Raw genomic sequence first — 25712 nt, 5'->3', positions numbered from 1 at the left:
AAAGAGAAACTTTTTTTTCTCTTGAAAATTACAATGAAGCTTTCTTAAAATGTATACAAAAGATAGAAAAAATGTATCAACTCAAAGAAATGAAAACTTTACATTTCTACAAATAAAATACAGTAAAACCTTGGATTGAGAGTAACTTGGTTTGAAAGCATTTTGCAAGACGAGCTAAATGTTTTAATAAACTTTGGCTTGATAAACAAGCGATGTCTTGATATACAAGTAGCGTCATGTCACAACTGATTATAAAAAATAAGAGAGGCACCTCAAGTGTGTAGCAATATGGCTACATTTAATGAAGGTACAATATTTAGCAACTCTCATGGTTGATGATTAAAACAGGTACATCTAGTTATGCAGGTATCTGTGGTAAAGCGGACCACATAGACCATCCTCTGCACCACTTTCAACGTCATCCCTTCCACACAGCGCTCCACAAGCGCTTCAAGCCTCGCTTTCACATCACGCTACTGCAGGGTAGTCTTCCTGGTCACAATTGCAGACTGACAGCAGTGAGAGACGGCGGTGCGGAGGATGGTGGACAGCTTTACCCCGAATGCCTGCATTCTTAGATGCTCCTGTTTTAATTATCAAGCATGTGAGCTGCTAAATGTTTTACCTTCATTAAATGTAACCATATTGCTACATTTAGAGGCGCCTCTCTTCTCTTTTATACACTGTAGCTCCTGGTGGATTTTGTTTCTAATCCCCTTGTGAAGGTTGCCATTTGTGAATGGACATTTTATGGTTACACAAGCTATCACATTGCTATAATCTTTTAATATGGACTGTAAACTGAAAGACTTATGAATAACGGGTTGTGGAATGAATCATATGAGTTTACAATATTTCTTATGTGGAAATTTGCTTTGATATAAGAGTGCTTTGGATTACAAGCATGTTTCTGAAACGAATTATGCTTGTAATCCAAGGTTTTTACTGTACTGTGTTATTGTAATGTACCCAAAAACAAAATACCATAAACCATAGACATCAGGTTCACATTACAGTTTCACTCAAAAAAGTTCATCTTCTTTCAGGTGTCAGTTTGAAAAAAAATTGGTATACCTTACATACGTGTAATGTACAGTAGTGATGGTCATCTCCATCTACCTGCAGACATGCACACTACTTAGTTCAATGTTATCCCACTAGAGTACACACACGAGAAACCTCCAGAAACCTGAGAGAGGAGCCCCAATACTGCAAGTGCCAAAGGGCCTCCACAGAGTTTAATTCAGCACTGATTGGACACTGGCAAAGCATTGCTGTACACCTCCTCCGGGCATACCACTTTAACCCTTTCACTGCCTGGTCCGTACATCATACGAACCTGACAGCGGATGGATTCACACACAATACGGTGGCTGCAGTTACCAGGGTTGTGTGTAAAACTGAGAAGCAGATTCCAGCCTGTCAAGTGGAGGCATTTGGACACCACCCTGCCGACCGATTGCTTCCACACACCCCAGGTAACGGTACCCCCCCCCCCCCCTCCTAGCACGTACACCCCTGCCATGTATTCCCATCTGCATGCCCAGGACCAACATGGCAGGTTCCGGCGGGTGGAGGGGGGGGAGAAGAGTGGACACACGCCCGCTCTCCTTCCCATTCTTGCTGTGACCCGGAAAGTGCATTGTATGTTTTAAACCCTCCATAACTCATTAAAGAGAACCTGTCACCTAAAAATCACCACATAGGGACCTTTTTGTTCCCTATGTGAAAAAAAAAAAAGGAGGCAAAGTTGGGGGCGCCTACACGTGCAAACGTTGATTTGCGATACAGCATGAGAGCAATAGTTCTAGCATAAGATGTCCTCCGTAATACAAAACTGATTACCTAAAGGGGCCTTCTAAAGCGCCGCTTATAGAAAATATAGGGTACTACTCAAAGCGCAGTTCCAGCCTCAAAAACACCTTTGGGCCATCCGCTTGCTTTAAATCCCCTAAAAAACAAATGGATAGTGACGATTTTTTTTTCTTTACCCACCTTGTTTTTGAAGAAAGTATACTTACCTTCCTTCTACTTCCTCGCTCTGCGGCCGCGGCCCGCGCTGTCACTTCCTGCTTGCGTTGACTCCTGGGAGCTGAATGTCATCGCTCCCAGGAGTCAATGCGCCTGCACCGGCCCCGCTCGTCAGTTCCGATGCATCATTCCCTGCTAAACAGCTTCTGGGCATGCCCAGAAGCTGTGCAGGGATGACACGCCTGCACCGGAACCGACGAGCAGGTCCGGTGAAGGCGCATTCTGGGACGAAGAGGACACCGAAGAGGACGCCCTGGCTTCAGCTGCCCACACCTGAGATGGCAGCGCAGGACAAGAAATTTTCAAGGTAAGTATTTCTTCTAAAAGGTAAGTGCGACCTGGGACAGTTCATAGGCTATCCATTCTGGAATGCACTAGCCCTGACTGTCCCGGGGGTATTTTTATCTCCAAACCATTTCTGAGGCCAGAACTCCACATTAACTTTGTTACCATTTCATGGGCACACACAAATTTAAGGTTTGACATGTTTGGTATCCATTTACTCATCCTGCAACCTCTTTTATATTTTATCAAAAATGTGGGTTTGATGTGTTTGTTTATCCTAAAATTCACGTAAGTGTGTTTTTTACTGAAATTTTTTGTTTCCTAGCCCTTTGCAGTAATATGTGGCACACAAAAATTGGAACTACCACTATTTTATTCTCTAGGTTGCCTGCTTTCAGAAAATATATAATTTTTAGGGGTTTGCTTATTTTGTTTTATTTTCAATTGTTATAAAAGTTGGCATCAATAGCAAATATTCTTTACGGTAAATGTGTGCAATCTCGTGCCTCCCAGGTGCTGAAGGACAGGAGGGCATGTTGTAATATATAACACGGGTGGCCACTGTGTATTCAAGTCATGGTAAATAAGCAATGTTTTTTTTTTTAACATTAAAATATGTGAAACCAATTTTTTTTTTTTTTTTTTTTTGGGGGGGGGGTTTGTGTAATCTTCAGGCCTAAAATTATTTTTTAAAAGGTGTGCAAAAAAAAAGCAAAAATGACTCTGGCAGTGAAAGGGGGTTTAACCTACTCCAGTTCGTAAGATCTTAGGTTTTTAGCAAGCAATGCAGACTAACAGGTAGAGAGTGGAGGGTAAACTGTGTCCTGTACTGTACTCCAAGATATGGATTTTACAGGTAAGTCAAAAGTATTCATATCCTAATAGCACAGTACAGGAGACAAGCTGATATTCACAAACCCTGGGGCATCCCCAAGCAATGAATAAAGACAGCAACAACAAGGTAAAAAGAACTGTGCCATAAGGCCCATCAAAAAAAGGTTTAATGAACTAAACTCAAATTGTTGCGGCCAAAGGCAACATTCAAAGAGGCTTGGGTGTCCACCTGATAGAACTTGGAAAAGGCACAAAAGTTTACAAAGCTGGGCAACATAGATACACAGTTAGGCAGGTTGAGAAACAAGACAAAGTCCATCTTGTTCAACCAATAAATGGCTGTAACTCTTTCTTCTGTTGCCATATACGTGTTGTTTGTATCTTTTTTTCTGTGGCAAAAATCCAATAAAACTTCTTAAAAAAAAAAAATAGAAAATAAAAAATTAATAGAAAACCTCCTTATACACAGTCCTATACCAACAGTGGATCCCAAGAAAGGCAAAAAAACACTATGAAGCATGGTCCACTTTGCTCAAGCAGGAAAATATTCCTTCCTCATCCCCCTGAAGGCAATCGGATATTCCCCGAATCAACAATCTCTGGTGTTAATTACCTATAAACGTTAATATCGAGTTAAATTTTCTGCCGTTAGGAATGTATACAGCTTTTAAAAAAAAAAAAAAAACATTTTGTTTTAGCAGAGGCTTGATACCAGAATGTCCAGGAAACACTCATCTATCTGGTGGAGAAAGCACATAATATTGTAGCTTTTGAGAGTAAGCTCTTGAGTTGTTCTATCCACCTAGCAATTGTGGATTTCAAAGCGTAGGAGTCTCCATCTTTCTAACAGAAGTTGTGACTTTCAGATAAACTCCGAAAGTTCTGACAATGTCCAGACAATGAACAGCAATTTCTTCGGGGTGCTTAGGAGCAGGGTACATAGAAAGGTAGGACTTGGTTGATGGGGACACAGAGTAATCTCTGGGATTGAAGTGTCTGTGTTGACACCAGGGAAAAGGGGATTTCCAGGTATGTCAGTAGATCTTTTCTGGCATTGAGTAATGTTGGAATGACATAGTCAGAGATAGCCCCTGTCCCTCAAGACCTGGGTTTCAACAGAGATGGAGAAGTATGATATGACAGAGGGATGTGAAACAGAAAATCTGGCTTGTTTGGAAGAGGCCAGGGATCGTCTCCTAGAAGTTTGGGTATGTCTATGTACAAGGTTCTTCTAGACCAGTTTGTTTCAAATAATCCTGGGTTTATTGTTCTATATTAAAGAGAAATTTAGGTAGAACACACATTTAACCAAAGGCATATATCAACTAGAACAGAGTTGTGGGAATCGCCAGAGCACCCGATGCAAATGATAGAGGATCTGGTCCTGGCTACAAACGGGTAACTTGAACGTGGAGGCCAGGATGTCAACATCTGGGGCTCCCCATTTCTGACTAAGAGATGAAAGTTGTTAGGACGAAGGGCAAATTGCTGTTGGCCCAGGCGGTGACAAATTAGGCAATCCACCTTCCAATTGCCCACTCCTAAGATGTGAAAAGCACAGGTCAGCAATAAGCAGTGTTTCTCCACCCATGAGATATTAAGTCTGTCTTTCATTAGGCCTGCCTGACTCCTGGTGCCCTCCGATGATTCATATAGGCCAGAGTTGTGGCATTGCCTGATTGTTCCCTGATTGAGTGTCCCTGAGGAAGGATAATTCATAGTTTTTTTTTCTTCTGACCTCCAGGATGTTGATGGGAAACTTAGCATCACTTGATGACAATGTTCCCTTAAATGATATTGGAGTCCTGTGAGGCTGGCATCTGTTGTAACCAACGTCCATGGGTGTGTTAGAAACAACTTTCTCTTAGAACAGATCCACTGACACGTATTTTGGGGCATTTTTATTCTTCTCTTTTAGATGAGTATAAACTCCTGGGGGTTTGTAGAGTACTCTTTATTGCCCAAAGAATGACCATCGTTAAATAGATTTCAGTCTCTCCCCCTATGATAACAAAATGGGTCCAAGATTTTTAGAGTACTGCAATATGAGAGCAAAAAATATTTTATACGCAGTGCCATGTTTAAATGTGACCATATATGGAAATTCTGGTAAGGTTTTTTTTTTCAGTTAGAAACCCCTGTAATTATTTGTAGCCTGTTCTTATTTATTTATTTTTTTTAACATGAATCTGTGCTGTGATGGGATGGTGTGGGTTTTTATTATTTAGGTTGTGTCTTTTTTGTTGTCATGTATAAATACAGTGTCTTTATTTGTACAGAAAAAATATTTCTTCTACTAAATACAATCGGACCTAAAAAAAAAAAGTAAATCCACCAAATTAGCGAGTTCCTTGCTGGAGAGGCGCAGAGGGAGATCGATAGAAGAAGCGTGTTTGCTCCAGGCCAACAAGATGTTGCTTTGGAGTGGCCTTGAATGGAACTGAGTAAAGGGAACAGCCTTGAATGAGGCCACCATGAGGCCCAGAACTCTCAGAGAATTTCACTAAGACCCCATTCAGACTGGGGCGACACGTCTTGGTGGGGCGACCTGTGAAGTCGGCGCGACTTGCACGGACTTCATATAATGGAAGTCAATGCAAGTCGCCTCCAGGTCTCCCCAAAGTAGTACAGGACCCTTTTTCTAAGTCGGAGCGACTTGTGTCGCTCCTATTAGAACGGGTCCTGTACTATTCAATGGCGAGTGACCGACCGCGACTTGTCAGGCGACCAAGTCGCCTGACAAGTCGCACTAGTGTGAATGGACCCTGAGGGTTGTCTGTTTATTTTAAGTTCTGAGCAGGAAATTACCAGAAAGAAAGTGAGGTTTTATTGATAGCCTTCCACCTACCACACTCGTAATTTTTTTTTAGTAAACAAATTTCAGACCCTGAGGGCAGATAATTAATCCTGATAGGCTTGCTCCATTACTCTTCTTTCATGTTTGCCAACTACTATGCCCAAACTAGTTTTCTTTAAGGGCTTGACTCCCATGCTACTAGTGCTATGTGGGGACTCTAATTTAGTGCTTTACCCTCAGAATGACCCACGCAACCCTTCTATCTCACAAACAGAAATATCCTCAGCAGGGAAGTTCCATTCCCTTCTATGCCAGTACAACCTTATAGATGCCTGGAGAAAGTAACACCCCTCAGCAGAATTTTAAACATTTCACCCAAACCCCCACAACATATTCTCCCGCATAGACCATATTATTGTGTACAATACCTCCATTCCTTCAGTGGCTACGGCATCTATTCTTCCCGTGACCTGACCACAATGCCCACGTGTTAGATGACCCTAAACGTCTCCTTGCCCGCTGAAATAGTACATACTCCTCAGAAATCCTTTGTCTTCCCCTGGACCTCTTCCTACCTGCCCTATTTAGCCATTAATCTCACTTAATCAAACGACACTCTTGATCAAGCCAATTATTCCAAACTGCTCACCTATCTAAATTCTTACAGATATCATGGGAAAAGCACAACATATCCCAGTTTGGTAGTATCACAGCATTGAAGATAACGTGGTTACCCAAATTTCTTTACCATGTCCAAGTCTTGCCTATCCCTATTCTGTTCTACCAGCTTTGAGTAATGCAAAGGCAAATCTAGCAATTTATCTGTAAGGGTATCTTCTCTCAAGTGGCTAAGTCAATCTTACACAGACCCAAGCTGTAAGGAGGCCTAGGCACCCCTTCTCTATAGGTACTACCAGCAAGCCCATCTCACCCAAGTGGCACATCTACCAGGAGGACCTGATTGTGGGTCTCTGTGGAAGTATACCTTTGCGCCAGTGTCTTGAAAGGCAACCTCCTTTAGCTGTCCCTAAAGGACCTGGAGGTGATAACATGCCCTGCTCAACTATAGGGACATTTTTTAATATCTCCAAAACAAACATTTCTTGCAGTCACGAATGCCTGGCAAGACTGACCTACCTCCCCATGCACTCTTTGAGGGAGCCCTACCAAACAAACCAGGAGGCCAGGGCCTCTTTACACTGGTATATTCCCTCTTGTTCAAACAGACTAGTACCTGCCCTTCTTATGCTCTAAAATGGGGTGAATTGAATGGACACACAACGGAGCGGAATTGGAACTGGATGTGGACCAACACAGCCAAAATTCTGCCCAGGTATTGGCAGTGAAGGCAAATTACAAGATACAGATTACAAGGTTTTGGATCAGGGTCTATCAAATGATATATATGGTCACAGGCAGTTTGTCTTGTAAATATCTCTGTGAGGCTCTTCTAAATAAACAATTTGGGAAGTGCACACCCAACTCAAATTAGTCACACACATTTTCACAGCGACAAAAAGGGTAAATTGCTTGTGTCTAGAAAACTTCAGACTGTCCACTTTGTGGAGGTCATGCGTCAGGGCTCATAAGTCATGATCCTCAGTAAATTAACTGCTAGAAAAAAATGATTGTGTCACGTACCTGATCCGAGGCCGAGATGCAGAGAGGGCGGCCCTTGCGTCTGAGTGCGGCACACCCCTGGGGTTGAGACAGAGGGTGTAGCGCCCACAGAAGCACTGGTTGGCAGCAGGGTACGGATGGTAGACAGGCGGTAGCAGAGTGCTGGGCAGGAATACACCGGACAGTCCAAGGAGGAACCAGGAACAACCAGGCAGTAGGTGTAAGACGGCCGGGGGTCAAACACAGGGCTTGGCAGGAAGCTGCAAAGCTGCAACAGGTGCAAGCCAAAGGTATAGCAGGAAGGCCAGAAGCAGACAAGTCCGTGGGAAAGCCAAGATCAGGTACTGGAGGGCAGGTAGACAGGAAGCAAGTCCGTGAGCCAAGCCGAGATCAGATAACTAGAGAGCCAAACTGGAGCAGGGATGGTCAGACGAAGCCGAGGGTCAAAGCCAGGAGAGAGAGAGCATACAGGTCAGGAACAAGCCGAGTCAAACTGGAATCCAGGAAGTAGCAACACTCAGGAAACAGGAGGAGCTGAAGACAATCCAGCAATTTGATGGGCTGAGCAGAGTCCTTTTATAGGCCAGTGAAAGAGTCTATGGCCTGAGTCCATTGCGGCCATGGGAAGTACTGGCAAAGTTGCCAGTTGCAGCACAGCCATTTCACTGACAATGAGTCTATGGCCTGAGTCCATTGCGGCCATTGGAAGTACTGGCGGAGTTGGCAGTTGCAGCATGGCCATTTCTCTGACAGATTGAATGGCAAAATTTCACAAGGAATGGCGATCATGGATCAAGTTTTTTTAGTACCCTTACTCACTGACATATGCATTTGTGGAAAAGTAAGGAAAAAAGTAAGGAAAAAAGAGAAAACAATCTCTGCCCTCCGAACTGAAACAAACTACGCGCCAAAGAAATAAATACATTTTCTCAAATATTGATTAAATAGTATTAGCTGCAGTGTGAATGTACACTAATCACAATACAGATGAATAAATACAGAAAAATACACCACGCTCAGTATTAAAATTGTAAACAATAGATAAAGTGTTCAAAATAGTGCATCACAGTCCATTCATAATCGGCTTATTTTAATTCATATACAGTACAAGTCCCGTCATAAAAGTGCTTGTGCTCTATGAATATTATTCCAGTGCTTGACTTCAACTGTGCTCAAGGTGCCCCACATAGATGTACACTCATCTCAATGTATGACCAGCTATCTCTAGTGTGGTCGGCTGCGCATTTAGAGGAATACTCCCCTGGGTAGTGTCAAAACATATGGGACTCCGCAATTCTTCATCCTCAGATAGTAGTTTGAAGGGGAGGACAAAAAACTTAAAACTGTCAGTTAAGGGATAAAAAATTCACACTCACATTTGATGGTGCCCATTTTGCCCTCCCCTTCAAACTACTATCTGAGGATGAAGAATTGCGGGGTCCCATATGTACTGACACTACCCAAGGGGAGTATTCCTCCAAATGTGCAGCCGACCACAGTAGAAATAGGTGGTCCTACATTGCAGTGAGTGTACATTTATGTGGGGCACCTCGAGCACAGTTGAAGTCCAGCACTGGAACATTGTTCATAGAGCACGAGCACTTTTATAAATTAATTGAAATAAGCCGATCATGGAAGGACTGTGATGCAATATTTTGACCACTTGAATTATTGTTCTCAATTTCTATACACTGAGCGTGGAGTATTTTTCTGTATTAATCCCCTCCCCCCTCCTCCTTTTTTTCCCTTTTTACTTACTTTTGCCCTCCCCTAGGGGTAAGACCTGGACTTGATGCAGCAACCCTCATCGCTTTCCTATACCCTCCCATCACTGGCCTTAATTTACCCCTTCTCCTAAACTCAGCAGTGGGAACTGCTTAATTACTTAAGCCCCGGAAGATTTTACCCCCTTCCTGACCAGGGCCTATTTTGCGATTCGGCACTGCGTGACTTTAACGGACAATTGCGCTGTCGTGCGACACTGTACCCAAATGAAATTGATGTCCTTTTTTTTCCACAAACAGAGCTTTCTTTTGGTGGCATTTGATCACCTGTGCGATTTTTTGATCATGCGCTATAAACAAAAAAAAAGTGACAATTTTGCAAAAATAACAATATTTTTCACATTTTTTTATATGAAATTCACCCCCCCCCCAAAAAATTTAAAAATCAAAAAATTTAACATTTTAGGCCAATTTGTTTTCTGCTACATACGTTTGGTAAAAAAAAAAAAAAAAAAAATCATCGCAAAAAGCGTATTTTTATTGGTTTGCGCAAAAGTTATTGCGTTTACTAACTGAGGGAAAGATTTTTGTCATTTTTATTGTTTTTTTGTTTAACGAGTAATGGCAGCGATCTGCAATTTTTTTTGCAGGACTGCGACATTGCGACGGACAGATCGGACTCTTGACTGACATTTTTGACACTCTTGGGGGTACCAGTGACATTACTACAGTAATCAGTGCTATACATATGCACTGTTACTGTAAAAATGACACTGGCAGGGAAGGGGTTAACTTTATTGGAGAAGGATGGGTTAAGTGTGTCCCTAGGGGCGTGCTTCTAACTGTGATTGGATGTGGCTTTTCATGTAACAGCAGAGATCTACGGTCCTACATAGCAGGACTGTATGATCTCTGCTGTTACACAGGGGAGAAAGACAGGCGGCTTTATTTACATTAGCCGCCTGCCTTTCTCCCGGTGTAACCGACGATCGCGAGTGACCGGCAGACATCGGGTCCACTGCTCACATGCGCGGGGGGTCCCTGAGCGAGCGGGAGCGCGCCTCCAGCGGCGGGCGCTCGCTCCCTAGAGCCTCACAGGTTAGCGACGTAGTACTACGTCACTTTGCCTGTGAGGGGCTGACTGCCGACGTAAATAGTCGTTAGGCAGTCGGCAAGTGGTTAAGCCGGATATAGACGGTTTGAATCTCAGCCGGTTCAGCAGGAACGAGATTTGAGCCATGTATGGGCAGGCTAATTGTACCCAAGTTCATGGATAGATCACTGTCAATAATCACTGTGTTCTCCCATTGGGGATAGCTTCCCCACCCACACTGGAGGGAACCACAATGGCTTGGAGGGACTGATTATGCCATAAACACTGTTTTGATGGGGGAATTGAGCGAAAATCTTTTGAAAAATGCACTCAGTCGATGGCCGACCTTAGTCTGGCTACCTATTCACTTTAAGACCATTCCATCTCTGTAATTGTTACTGTAAAAAACATATTGTGTGGAAGACAAATTTCTCATTCTTTGTACTATGGTTAAAGCGTTTGTTACCCCAACACTTTATATTCCTTATATGTGCCTGCTGTACATGTACTTGTATGGAAAAGAAGCCAGTTCTCTTTGTATTGCTTCCTTAGGCTTCATGCACGTTGAACGTTTTTACAGCTGCTTCTAGGGGTGTCTAACATTTATTTTCTGCCTCTCAACTCCCCGCCTTCATGTTAGCCTATGTGTCTATTAACACATAGGCTTTTAGCAGCATTTGGTGGCAAGAGCTTTTAAAAGCTTTTAGAGGAAGGAGAAAAAAAAACACTGTGAGAGCGTCCAGGAGCACCACAGTTTAGACAGAAGAAACACTTGAAGCTACTAAAAGCTACTAGAAGCTGCTAAAAGCTGCTAAATGCGCCTAAACGTTAGTGCTTGAGAATTAATTAATTGCAAGGACCAGAATAAAATTATTTTTTCTGGCCAATTAAGGCCCCGTTCACATACAAGCGACGCTACTTCCCGGGGCGACCTCCGAGGTCACGGTGCGAGCAGCGCGCCGCGACCTTGGAGCGGCCGGCACGGACTTCATAACATTGAAGTCTATGACGGTCGCTCCGGGTCGCCCCAAAGAAGCTCCGGACCCTTTTTCTAAGTCAGAGCGACTTGTGTCGCTCCTATTAGAACGGGTCCGCAGCTTCCCTATGGAAGGCGACCTATGGCGACCTGTGAGGCGACCAGGTCGCCTCACAGGTCGCCTTAGTGTGAACGGGGACTTATGCAGTTGTATACTCAGGAAAAAAAAACAAAACAAAACAAACCCTGCAGGACAAAGGCATAATGAGCTAGTATGCATCTCAGTGAACATTGCTCAGTGAGATGTTCAAACCTTGGGATATTTTTTTATAATCTAACCCTGCTTTAAAGGGTAACTCCACTTTTGTGGGTGAAAAAAAAAAAATCAGCAAATAAAGAAAAAACATTATAGCGTTTACAATTGCGACACAAATCATACATATCATCAGAAACATAATTTCCTGCTTGTGTGACTGGCTCACCAATTTTTCCAGAAGTCTGCCTAAAATACAAGTCAGATTTCTGGCATCCCCTGCAACATAAAAATTTCATTTTTGGTGAGATATTTCCAATAGGAACACGTCTAAAGGGATGCAGACCCAGCAGCTTTCCTCATTAAAGCCCTGTAGCTGCCACAGCTGATAATTATGAAATCACTCCCATTTTAACCACTCAGCACAGAGAAACAAACAGGGATTTCGTCAGAATAACAAAAGTGGAGTTACGTTTTAAACTTCTCCACAGCTTTATCCCTGACCTGTCTGGTGTGTTCCTTGGCCTTCATGCTTCTGTTTGTTCACTAAGGTTCTCTAACAAACCTCTGAGGGCTTCACAGAGTTGTATTTATACTGAGATTAAATTACACACAGGTGGACTCTATTTACTAATTAGGTGACTTATTAAGGCAATTGGTTCCACTGGATTTTAGTTAGGGGTATCAGAGTAAAAGGGGCTAAATACAAACGCACGCCACACTTTTATTTGTAAAAAAATTTGAAAATCTTTTATCATTTTCCTTCCACTTCACAATTATTTGCCACTTTATGTTAGTCTATCACATAAAAACACAATAAAATATATGTTTTTGGTTGTATCATGACAAAATGTGGAAAATTTCAAGGGGTATGCATACTTTTTCAAGGCACTGTACACGAACTAGGAAAGAAAGTGCTCAACACAGGGCAATCAGTTGACTCTATATTGAGAACAAAGGTGCAGAGGGAAGGACGATTAACTCCTACCTATTTTTTGTTTGAGTTTTTCTAGAAAATGTAAAAAAAAAAAAAACAATAGCCAGAATTATGTCATTATGATGCTATAATGAATGTCAGAACAGTAAACCCCTTTATCAAAGGAAAATGTAAAGGCAACTGCAAACAAGTAAATTAATGATATACCCAACCGCAAACATGGCAAAAAATAAAAACTGGGCAAAATTTCTCTACAGTTTCATATTGACTACTCTAGGCAGACAAAGAGAAAAAGTCTATTTCAAAGGTTTACCTGTGATTGAGCAGTATATAATATGGGGGGCTATTTTCTTAACATCTTCATAACCCAAACCCATTTCAGCTAGTTTTCCTGGAATGTAATTTTCAATGAGAACATCACAGGCTTGTGCAAGCTAAAAAAAAGAAAGAAAAAACAGAAGGAAGAAGAAGTAGTAAACAGGATAGCGTGAGATCTACACATCACAACTCTTTTTACCAGTCCAAAATGTTAAACACTAGTTTATAGCAGAGAAACAATCTACATTATTATAGAAACACTTATTCCACCTTGAAAAACAAAATTATAACAGCGCTTAAAACCCAAATGTGAGTAAAAATAGGAGAAATCTCCTGAAAGTGCAATAGAAATAGCAATATATGTGTGGTATGATATGCAGCTGCTGTACATCCAAAACAATTTTTTGGAAAAACGTGTGTAAAAATTAAATTATAACAGCGCTAGCAAAAGAACATTGTGGTGAATAAATATATTGTGAAGTGCAAGTGCAAAAACACTGTAAACAATACTATATTTCCTGTATGAACAATAATATTAAAAAACTATGAAAAGTCCTTCTTTTTTAGTACAATGATTAAATAAAGTGCTCAAGTGCAGATCCTTAATCCTTGGTGCAAATAATTAGATAAGGTGCTCGAGTGCAAATGGGTCCAAACCCACGCTGTTATAATTTTGTTTTTAATTTTTTCCAAAAATTCTTTGGATGCACAGCAGCTTCACCAATATATTGATTTAGTGGTTTACACACATATTTTTCAAACATCACTTAAAGACACCAATCAATTGGTCCAATATGGAAACAGATCCCACTCCGCCCATGGATATTTTTAATTTTATGAAAAATAAAAAATTAGATGCGGACGAATTTTTTTCATCAAGCAATGTAGGACTTAGTTTAAATCAAGATTTTAAAGTCCTAAAGAATACCATGGACAAACAAGTCAGAACATGGTGTACACAAAATAATAATCAGTTACACAAAACAATTTGGATTCCACCAAAATATAGGGAAACGCAGGGAGCACATGAATTGACAAAAGTAGTTTATAAAATATGGGATGGAATAAATAAACAACTGAAATGGGAATATAACTCACCAATGATAGCATTAAATGGCACTAAATATTTCCCACCCGGGGAGGAAGAACAGGGGGGAAACTGGATAGGGAACACTCAATTAAAAGATATTTTACACAAAGGGCACATAAAAACACTTCAGAAATTAAAACAAGAAAATAATAATATAAAAATAGATAATTGGAGATATCTCCAGCTGAAACATTTTGTCAGCTCATTACCACAGCCGATTAGGTCGGAAAAAAATCTTAACAATATCGAGAAACTGAGCTACTCTCCCACGCAAAGGCATGGAGTGTCTCAGATTTACAAAATGCTGACGGAATGGCACAGTATGGAGAAACCTCCATATATAGGGAAATGGGAGAAAGAAATAGGAACACATTTGCAAGGACAGGAGCTAGGGACTGTACTGGGGATGGCGGGATCCACAGCCATAGATGTCAGTACTACAGAATTAAACTATAAATGTCTATATAGGTGGTACATCACCCCAGAAGTGATAAATAAATACCAACCAGGCAAGACAGATAAATGCTGGCGGGACTGCGGCAACATAGGTACAATTTATCATTTATTTTGGGACTGTCCCAAAATAAGAGATTTTTGGCTAGAGGTAAGACAACTGATTGAAGACATCACCGAAATAAAAGTGCCGGACGATCCATGGGCATGCCTATTTCACAAAACAACAATACCTTTAAAAAAATATAAAATGACTCTGGTCCCAACAATGCTGAATACAGCAAAAGGAACCATACCAAAAAAGTGGAGAGAAAAGGAGAGCCCGAAAATAAAGGAATGGTGTAAAAAGATAAATAATAACTATAATATGGAATACCTATGTAATATACAAGAGGAGATTCCAAGAAACATGATAAGAAAATGGGGGAAATGGAAAGAATTTAAAAAATCAACTAAATATATTGAAATAAACAATTAGCATATCTACTATGGGGAGGCATTCTAGAGCGAAACGGCTGGCAAGAAGGGGAGGAATCCTGGGAGGTAGGGGGAGGGTGGGAAGGGAAAAATGTATATGTATTTCCTTTGTGTGCCTTTTGATGCATAATTTAATTATGTAATTTGCGAATCTAAATCAAATTGGTGGAACTCTGTATATTGAGATTTTATATGCAAATAAAAATAAAGTAAAAAAAAAAAAAAAAAAAAAAAAGAACATGGTGGGACATATTCACCTTAAATAAATACATCAAAGATGTAATGACCCCAAGGAGATTAAGGTGGGACTTAGCCCCAAATGATGGATTAGTGGACAAAGCTCTAGAGGAAGAATGATTTGGTTTCTTTAACCTTATGGAGAGAAAACTTTTAGAATTGTTGATTTCTAGGAGAACAAAAAAACTAAAACTTCTAGAAGCAACGATTAATGGCATTAAAGCCAAATTTGTAAATTTAGAAGAGACAGCAGAATTTAAAGAAAAGATGACAAATTTACAAGAATTTGTTGAAAAGGTGGACAGGGACACCCAAAGGAAAAAAATGAAAAAATATTTGAGAGACTCAGGGGACTACAAATCCAACAAAATATACAAATGGCATGAAAATCTGGACGCACAAGAAGGTGTTTCCAGATCCTCCTCAGTAGAACGAGATAACCCCTATCCAATAGCCACCACTCCCATGGTATTGGGAAATGCAAACGGAATTCGCCCACAAACACTGTTAGAAACCCCCAGAACAGGAGGATACAATAATAGGGCATACACCAACCAAAGAGGCCCACAGAACAACACTTCTTATGCCAGATCCGAATTGAGTACACCCGCATACAATATCCCTACCAATAACAGATTTGCGGCCCTTAGAGATGATCCACCCCAAGATTACTATTCTCAGGCCAACGGCTATTATAACAACCCCAACTACTATAGGGGGAATCGAGGACATCGACCACCCTATCACAATGGAGGTTTTCGGGGTGGGAGAGGCAACAATTCAGGTTATAACAATTACAACAATTACAGAGGGGATTTTCAGAGGAGAGGATCAGGCAGGCCCCCATGGAGAGGAAGGGGAGCACCCAATTACAGGGGGAGAGGGGGCAACCAATATCAATTGGACAGGAGAGAGGAATGGAGACCATGGCCACTTATGGGACCCCCACAGGAATACAGAGAACCAAGAGAAGAAGAGCCAGAGGATGCAGAGGAGGGTAGAAAAAGAAAAAGACAAAACTAATGGAGGGCATCTTTAATCTTAGCAATGTCAAATTTACTGAAGATGAACTAAAAGTTTTAAGTCTGGGATTAAAGTTTGCACCAGACAAGAATATCAATAAATTTGACACCTATATAGATTTACAAAAATTCATTAGGAAACTTAATGTCAAGAAATTTTATGCAGGGAGGCAACCAACCAACAATTTACCCACTGGAGATTTTACCTATACACAATTGCGGAATAAGTCTGTTTTTAACCCGAAAGTGAAAAATAGTCAGTTTTTAGATGTTTTTAAGACCATGGTGGAAAATGACTTAGAAAGTATGAAAATTAAAAGATCAAGAAAAAAAGAGGATGTTGAAAAAGGTTTACGGCTATTAGAAAAAAAGAAACAACATAGTGATTAGATCAGCGGACGAAGGAGGGGGATTAGTAATCCTCAACAAAGAGGATTACCTAAAAGAATTAAATAGACTGGTAAATGACGCTGACACTTATGAAGAATTAAAAAGTAACCCCACAAAAAAATACAAAGCAAAGCTGACCAAATTGATTAAATGGGCAAGTAGAGAGGGCATCCTAAACAAAAAAGAAAGTAGATATTTAATTCCAGATGCGCCAGACTACCAGTTATATCCCAACTGCCCAAGATTCATAAAAATAGAGAACACCCACCTGGTAGGCCTATCATAAGCGGAGTAGACTCCCTCCTATCCAGGCTGGGCGAATACATAGATTGCTTCTTCCAACCCCTAGCACAGGAGGGAGAAGCCTATTTAAAAGACAGCAAGCACCTGATGTAAATACTCATGGATTTGGAGGTAGAGGAGAGGGACATCCTAGTGAGTGTGGATGTCAACTCCCTCTAACATTAAACAAAAACATGCTCTAGAAGCAGCTAAATGGGCGTTGGATAAAACTGAAATAAAAACCAAACAGAAGGAGTTCCTGCTACAGGGATTAGATTTAGCCATGAGTCACAACTACTTCTGGCATGAAAAAAAGATTTTACCGCCAATAGAAAGGTGTAGCTATGGGGGCAAAATATGCCCCCTCCATAGTTAATGTATTTATGCAAAAGTGGGAACAAGAAGCCATTTTCAACAACATCCCCCCAGAATTAATCACATACAAAAGGTACATCGATGATGTTTTTATGGTATGGCGAGGTTCGCAGAACTCACTAATGGAATTTTTAGCTTATATTGGACAGAACCAATACGATATTTCATTTTCACACACCATGAACTTAAAAGGTTTAAACTTTTTAGATTTATTTATTTTTAAAAATGAAAACAGACTTTTTACCAAAACATATTTTAAAGAAGTCGATGCCAATGGATATATACCTCTAGGAAGCTGTCACCATCCAAAATGGCTCAATGCCATCCCAAAGGGACAAATTATGAGAGTCAGAAGGAACTGTACCAGATACCAAGACTATGAAATTCAAGCTGATTTATTGGTAGATAAATTTAAGGAAAAAGGCTAAAAAAACAAAGATCTGATAAAAAATAAAAAAGAAAGTGGGGAATATGGAAAGGAAAGATCTTTTTACCAAGAAAACCAAAAACCAAGATGATTTTAGCATAGCCTTTTTAACCAGCTTCTCTAGACAACACTCAGAATTAGAAAAAATCATTAAAAAACATTGGCCTCTACTGATGAGATGACATTTTAAAAACCTTTTTACCTCCAAAACCGAAATTCATCTACACCAAACCCAAAACCCTAAGGTTACAACTGGCCCACAATGTGGTGAACCCACCTAAAAAAACCTGCACCTTCTTAGATCAGTTGGGTTTTTTCAGTTGTGGAAGATGCATGATTTGCAGGACATCAAAACATAGAAAGAGGAAAACCATAGATTTCAAATCCCATGCGAATGGGAGAATGTATCAAATTCAGAAATGTATTACATGTGCATCCACACATGTAACCTATCTCCTCTCATGTCCCTGTGGCCTCCAATACATTGGAAGGACCACTAGGGAATTGAGGGTGAGATTAAGGGAGCATGTCCTGAATATATAAAAAAAGGTTTTAAAAATCACAGCCTCTCCCACCATTTTAAAATAACACATAACAAAGACCCTAGCCTCCTCACATTTTGTGCAATTGATCGAGTTGAACCCCATTGGAGAGGGGGCAATTTAAAAAAGGCAATATCCCAGAATGAGACCCAATGGATCCATCGGATGGAGACCTTGAAGCCCAAAGGGTTAAACGTAGATTTAGATGTTAACTGTTTTTTATCAAATTGGTAATTTATCCCCTCCCCCATTTACATATACAGACACCTCCTGCTATAAAGTTTTTGATGCTCTATGTTTTTATCCCATGTATTCTACACATATTTTAATCAATATAATTGTTATCCATATGTATTTAATATATATTTTAAATAATAAATTTAATATTTATTATTCAATAAACTATTTTAACCCAAGTAACAAAATTAATTATATGTCCGCAAACACCCCCCTTTTCCAACTACAGTCCCCAATAGAATTATAAATCCACCTTATTGTAATTTATACTTGTGTGATTTAATTCAATAATTTAATTAATTCAATTAATTTATTCAATATTTGCACAATTAAATTTTATTTCCATTTATTTTTACTAATATAACAAAATTAATTATTAATTATTAATTGTTAGTTATTATTTATTATTAATTATTAATTATTTTTATCCACATATCCATTAGATATAATTAATACCTTCATTCAACCATATCTTTACATTACCATCATTCATTTACACCTTTTTTAATTGTATTTCATCATATTTATGTAGATATGTTTATTTATTCAGATAATGAGATGATATTTATGATTCTATTGTATTTAACATGTTATGGAATGGTCATGTGATGACATAAATGTAAACAGGAAGCAGTACCGTAGCACCATGCGATCACAACGCTTATATTAATTGTTTCTAATTCGGCACTATTAAATAATTTAACTCATATTCCAAAGTTGCATAACCAGGCAGCTCCTTTATTGATATTTTGTTACGCAAGTTTAAACAGTCACCGGATATAATAACCATCCCGGATATTAGTATGATCAGAGCGGGATATAAATAGGCTGACCGTGCCCGGAAATGATGTCTTTTGAAAACGCCCACATATCAGGTGAAACGCGTTGACGTAACTTCCGGCGTACAGCCACCCATCGTCACTTCCGGTCAAGCTTCCTGGATTCGGTGGAACGCACGCCATTGCGGCGGTCCTGTTTGTTTTTTTCTATGCGAATGACAGCATTTCTTCTTGTAAGTACATTTTAAAACCTTTGGGGATAATAAATTATTTGAACGTATTACACTATTGGCCCCTTCCTTTCATTCCATATATCTGGATATACGATTATTACCTGCTTGGAGCGATTCCATTAAAGGCCCTTCCTATACCTTGGAACAAATATTGGAGCTCGTTTACCACAAGCCGCATCAGTTTTCTTCATGCGCTGACATATCTCAATTGTGGCGAGTAGGAGACCTGGAGGGTCACTCACTGGAGCACCTTTGTTTGTTTGGACCCATTTGCACTCGAGGACCTTATCTAATTATTTGCACCAAGGATTAAGGATGTGCACTTGAGCACTTTATTTAATCATTGTACTAAAAAAAGAAGGACTTTTCATAGTTTTTTAATATTATTGTTCATACAGGAAATATAGTATTGTTTACAGCGTTTTTGCACTTGCACTTCACAATATATTTATTCACCACAATGTTCTTTTGCTAGTGCTGTTATAATTAAATTTTTACACACTTATTCCACCTTGAATATAGTTATTATAGTTGGCCAGATGGCGCCCTTACTAGGGTGGGTAAACTGTACATCCTGCCATTTTGGACAGCGAAGACACTGGATTTTGGACACTGATTGGAACAGCTCTGTGCCATGTGATTTCTCTAATGAGCATGAAGAGTGTTCACCAATATAAACAGTAAAGATGAGCCAAACACCCCCCCCCCCCCCCCCTGTTCGGTTTGCACCAGAACATGCGAACAGAGAAAAAGTTCTGATAAAGACTACAACCAAGAAACAAACATGAACCTAGTGGATTTTACTGGTACCAGAGAAGGACGGTGACAACAGTATGGATAAAAAAATACATTGTATTACAAATGCATAAAAGACATATTTAAAAACATGGAAAAATGCTTGGTACATGCTTGCTACAATTCTAAATGCTAGAGCTGCTTATATTAGCACAATGTATTACTAGAGGTTGACACGTTTTGCAAACAATGCTTCTTTAGGACCTCTTAGACCCCGTTCACACTGGGGCGACGCTACTTGCCGGGGCGACCTCACAGGAGCGGCCGGCACGGACTTCATATCATTGAAGTCAATGCAGGTCGCTCCAGGTCGCCCCAAAGAAGCTCCGGACACTTTTTCTAAGTCGGAGCGACTTGTGTCGCTCCTATTAGAACGGGTCCACAGCTACTCTATGGCAGGCGACCTACGGCGACCTGTCAGGCGACCAGGTCGCCTGACAGGCCGCCCCAGTGTGAACGGAGTCTTTGTCTTTGCAGCAAAAGGCATTGGCCTAGCTACAAAAAAAAAAAAAATCATCCTAATCAATAACATTTACAAAACAAGTGACAATAAGCATAGCTAAATACTGTGTTTATGGGGGGGGGGCTTTACATTTTTGGGGGGGTTTATCCGTGATATCTAGTCATTGCACATAATGCACATAATGCAAACTCATTTAAATACAATTTCCTCCAATAGGAAACTTCTAGTAATAATGGAAAACATGAACTTGGCTTTAGTGGGTGATTTGTAAAGTGCATTTTAATATACCTGCAGGTTTCTACATTTACTAAACATTGTGGCAATACATTAGATCATCTTGAAGTGTCCATTTTCCTCACATATTTGTGTACATATTTTGCATGACAGGGTAACTGGCAGTCAAACTATTACAGAACTGAAAATGTAAAAATGGTCTGGACAGGAAAAGTACACCTGGATGTGTCTTAAACTAAAATAGTGCAGCTAAACAGCTGGCTTCGAAAAGGTTAAGCTTGGGGCACAGTGAGCCCATACACTTGTGACATTGGCGAATCAACTTTTGCTATTGTCTTCCTTCTTCTCCTTCTGGCCAATCAGGATAGGAAGCGGGTCTTAACACCAGGAGGAGAAGTCAGGGGAAGTCGCCAGCAACCTGGATGGGGTAAGTGCAGACCTGACTGGGGTTTGATTACACCCCCCCCCCCCCCCAAAAGAAAAAAAATGGAGCACCAGCTGCCACTGTCTCCAACAACCAATATGCAAATAATTATGCTCTGGGAGTCATTTGCATAGGCATACTGTAGCGTAGGATTTTAATAGGAATTGATTTACAATAAACTTCGTAACAGTTTAATGTTATCAAGTACAGTATGTTAGTGTATAAGTAATCACATAATATATATATTTATATATATATATATATACACACACACACACACACACACACAGTATGTTTAACTGCTTAAGGTCCGCCCTTTAGCAGTTTTACTGCAACAGATCATGAATATATACACTCTTTCAGGTGATTATGCACAGTGAGAGATGAGTGGAGGTAAACAATGTAATGTGGCTATGAAAACAAGGCAGATCAAGTGCGCATGCGTGCGGCGCCCGGAGCAGACATGTTCTGACGGAGCTCGGACCGCCGCCAGCTTTCCCCAGCATAACAATAGCGATCACAGCAGCGGATCTCGGCTCCTTTTGTAGGAGCCGACAGTATGCAGCGGAGGGCACCGGGACCTGTTAAAAGGAACCCCCCCTCCCCAGATCGAGCACCGCGGCCCGCTCGAGCAAACAGGCTCAGCCCCTGCACCAGGCCTCACCTCTCAAAATGGCGTCCAGCCAGAAAGGCCGGAGTTACGCCGCGGCCTTGTCACAGAGTGCAGCTTCATCCCCAGAGGCGTCCACATCTCGGCAGTCATCCATGAAACCGCAAGTATGCCAGCTTCCTGATCGCAGTCCCAGGAAGAATTTCCCTCAGCACAGGGTGGTGGGCCACAATTTTTCCCGGCCTCTATCTATAGGGGGGATGGCCCTGATGAGGCTGGATGCCCGGCCTCCTCTCTGGACCACCATATGGCAGATTTAGCGGAGGCCTCACTCAGTTAGGCCAGCTCAGCAGCGGACCCCCATCCACAGCTGCCAGCCTCCTCCACAGCCTACCCGGGCGATGCAGCCCTGCTGGCACGCTTTTCTGTATTACTACAACAAGAATTGTCTAAGAGCTGCACCATTATCACTGAGGAGATGAAAGGGGACTTCCATGCTATCAGTAATAGACTGGACACTATAGAATCAAAAATGGACACCACTGTTAAGAAAGTGAATCAAAATTCCTCCATGATCACTTCTCTACAGGATCAACTGGATTCAGCTAATGCTAAATTGAGGACCTGGAAAACCGGTGGCGGAAGTATAACTTCCGCATCAGGGGGCTCCCTGAGTCGGTTGTGGACCTGGAGAGCACTGTCCATGCTCTGATGCAGGAACTGATCCCTGGCATCTCCCCTCTTCACATGGAGATTGACAGGGTGCATACGGTCTTGACGGCCGCTAGACAGGATGGTCTGCCTCGGGATGTGCTAGTAAAGCCGCATTTCTACAAAATCAAGGAGAAGATTATGTATGAGGCCAGGAACAGATAGGACTTATCTTTATTATCCAGATATTTGCTGATATTTCACCTTTAACCATCCAGAAACGGCGCTCCCTGAAACCTCTCCTGCTGCGCCTGGCTGATCAGCAAATCAAATATCGCTGGTCTTTTCCTTTCTGTCTAGCCTTTACTTACAAGGGCAAGTCACACTCCTTCAGCAATTTCCGAGATGATGAGGAAGTCCTTCTGACCCTGATATCCAGAGACGCTTCGCCTCCCCCACCAGGATCCCCTAGGGACTGGGACAGAACCATCTCTCCCATTTGGTCTCAACGACAACCTCGGCCTCCCACAAGAAATCCTCAACGTCCAAGGGACACTACGGATGATCAGTTACTGTACCTTCAGGGTTTCATCACAACGGCCTGCCCGTTTCCTTTTCTGTTCCTATGGTTGAGGGATTAGTCCCTCTGGACGCTGTCCTGATCTTTTGGCTTCTGTTAGAGCAAGTTGGGGGAGTTTGCCCCACATGGGTGGTCTTTTTGCAACAGTTACAAGTATTTTCTGTGGGTTAATGTTCTGGTGGGCATATTGGTGCTCCGCCACGTACTGGTGCTCTCTGCCTGGGTGCCGGGCGGGGTCTCGCCGGTTTCGCCCTGGTGTGGGCGGGGGGGGCGATTGTCCGCGCGGCGCTCAGCCGTGATGCTTGTATGCAGCTATTGTTATAGTTAATATAGTTAATATTATGCTGCTGGGGCCGCCGGGGTGCCATGCCACTTGTTTGTGAGCTTGCCCCCCTGCCCGCGGTGGGGGCAACCTTACACTTTTTTGCCTAGAGGTGCTTTATTTGTTTATGTGTTTTGTATTTACTTTTCTTCTTTCTCTAGATTCTATCTTCTCTTTTTTCCTCTACCCCCTTCTTTCCCCCAAGAGTGTGGCACCAGGTGGCTCATGGAGCTCTGAACAGCCAGACAAGCTGCTGATTGATGGAGGGATCGTCGGCGACAGGCAGGTACACTCTGCCAATCTGCCATGTTAGCTTCTAATACCCCTTCTTTAACAGTCCTGACTCACAATGTCCAGGGCTTCAACTCCCAGAGCAAGCGAGTAAAGAATTTTCAGCAATACCATAGATGGAAATCTGATATTGTTCTCCTGCAGGAGACACGATTTTCTACTGCTTCCGCACCTAAATATATGCATGCTAAATACCCCACCTGTTATCTGTCCTGTGCCTGTGAGAAGAAGGGTGGGGTGGGGATATGTATAGCTAAAAGGGTTCCTTTTACCCCAGATATGGTACTCAAGGACAGGGACGGCAGGTATATTATGGTGGTCAGCACAATTAATGGGACAACCAAATCTCTCATATCTTATTATGTCCCCAACTCAGGTCAGGTTAGCTTCTTTGAATCTATGTTTTCTGTTTTGCTTCCCCATGTCAAGGGCCAGGTGATTTTGGGAGGAGATAGTAATGTGTCACTTGAGCCAGTGTCGTGTCGGATAATGCCTTCCGTTGGATAGTGCATCCGACGAACTGACGTCACTCCAGCTGACTGCTCCGATCAGCTGTGCTGGCGGTGACGACACTGATATGCATGCACAGTTTGTCGGATGCACAATCCGACGGTAGATAGAGAGCGGAGGAGGGGAGAGAATCTATTGTCAGATTCTGTCTCGCTCTCTGCACATCTATTTCACATCTACATCTACGTCAGGATCTCCAACGCTGGGAAATAAATCCCCCTTCATGGTTTGGTAGACTGTACACGCTAAAAATGAATTTATTGCCGAGATTGCTCTATTTGTTTCGGACTCTCCCGGTAGCAGTCCGGATATCTGATCTCCGGGCTTTCCAAGCCACAATGTTACATTTTGTATGGGGACGCCGGAGACAACAGGTGAACAGGGGCACGTTGTTTATGCCCAGGAATAGGGGTGGATTGGGGGCGCCTGATCTGGTTAAATATTTTTATGCTGCAAAATTGTCTCAATTGATTAGATTTCATTCCCCCCACTGGTCTAGTTGGATGCATATAGAATCCGCCCACCACCCGTTCAAGTCTATCCGCCACCTAATGTGTTTGACACAGAAAGACAGGCCTCCAATATTATGTCCAACAATATCTTTTTCTTTGTGTCTCTGGGATAGGCTTCTGAAGACTCATGGATTCCAATCCCTTCACACCCCTCTGGCCCCGATAGTGGGCAATCCTGCCTTCACCCCTGGTCTCCAACCCCAAGCCTTTGCCTGGTGGACTAACAGGGGTCTTATCCGCATTGCTGATTGTTGTAATTATAGAGGTATTCTACCGAGGACTTATTTACAGGAAAAACATCAACTTCCTAACTCAGAATTTTACCGTTATGTACAGCTTACACAGTACCTTCGTTCTTTACAGTCCATCTCTGATCTCACTACCTCCACTCTGATGGAATATTTGTGTCGGTCTTATGATAAGCACACTGGCCACATCTCGAAAATATACGGAATTCTTACCTCCTCTTCCACTAAACTGACTTATATGCAAAAATGGGAACAGGACCTTTGTTCCACTTTGTTCCAGATGGCCCAAAACACCTCTAGGTCATATGTCAACACCTCATTATTTCAAGGCTAACTTTAAGGTTCTAATGCTTTGGTATATGGTGCAGACACGTATAGCTGCGTATGCTCATGGGGCTCCGGCAACCTGTTTTTGTGATTGTGGCCAGAGGGGCACGGTTCTACATACGTGGTGGACCTGCCCCAAGGTAAAGAGGTTTTGGATCAGGGTGTATAACTTTATATAATCTCTAACTCAGGTAAACCTGACCAAGTCCCCCGCACAGGCTCTGCTTAGACATTCTCCAGAGCCGGTGCCCCGTAAGGCCAGGAAATTGGTGGCGTTTATCTTTACGGCTGCCAGACTAGCAATTGCGAGATCGTGGCGGTCCCTTACTGTCC

At 41.8% G+C, this 25712-nt stretch overlaps 1 protein-coding gene across 1 annotated transcript in view; it reads right to left on the bottom strand.

Annotated features, from left to right (window-relative positions):
* The window catches only part of SUGCT (succinyl-CoA:glutarate-CoA transferase), a 1523809-nt gene that overhangs the window by 1411941 nt on the left and 86156 nt on the right, over positions 1 to 25712 (bottom strand). The window contains exon 6 of the mRNA XM_082259511.1: positions 12864 to 12984. Within this exon, the coding sequence (XP_082115637.1) occupies positions 12864 to 12984 (121 nt within the window). The remainder of the gene's footprint in view (positions 1 to 12863; positions 12985 to 25712) is intronic.

The sequence above is a fragment of the Pelophylax lessonae genome (genome assembly GCF_965119305.1).
Source record: "Pelophylax lessonae genome assembly, chromosome: 5".
In the NCBI taxonomy this organism is placed as follows: Eukaryota; Metazoa; Chordata; class Amphibia; order Anura; family Ranidae; genus Pelophylax; species Pelophylax lessonae.
This window is presented reverse-complemented; position numbering and strand designations above follow the sequence as displayed.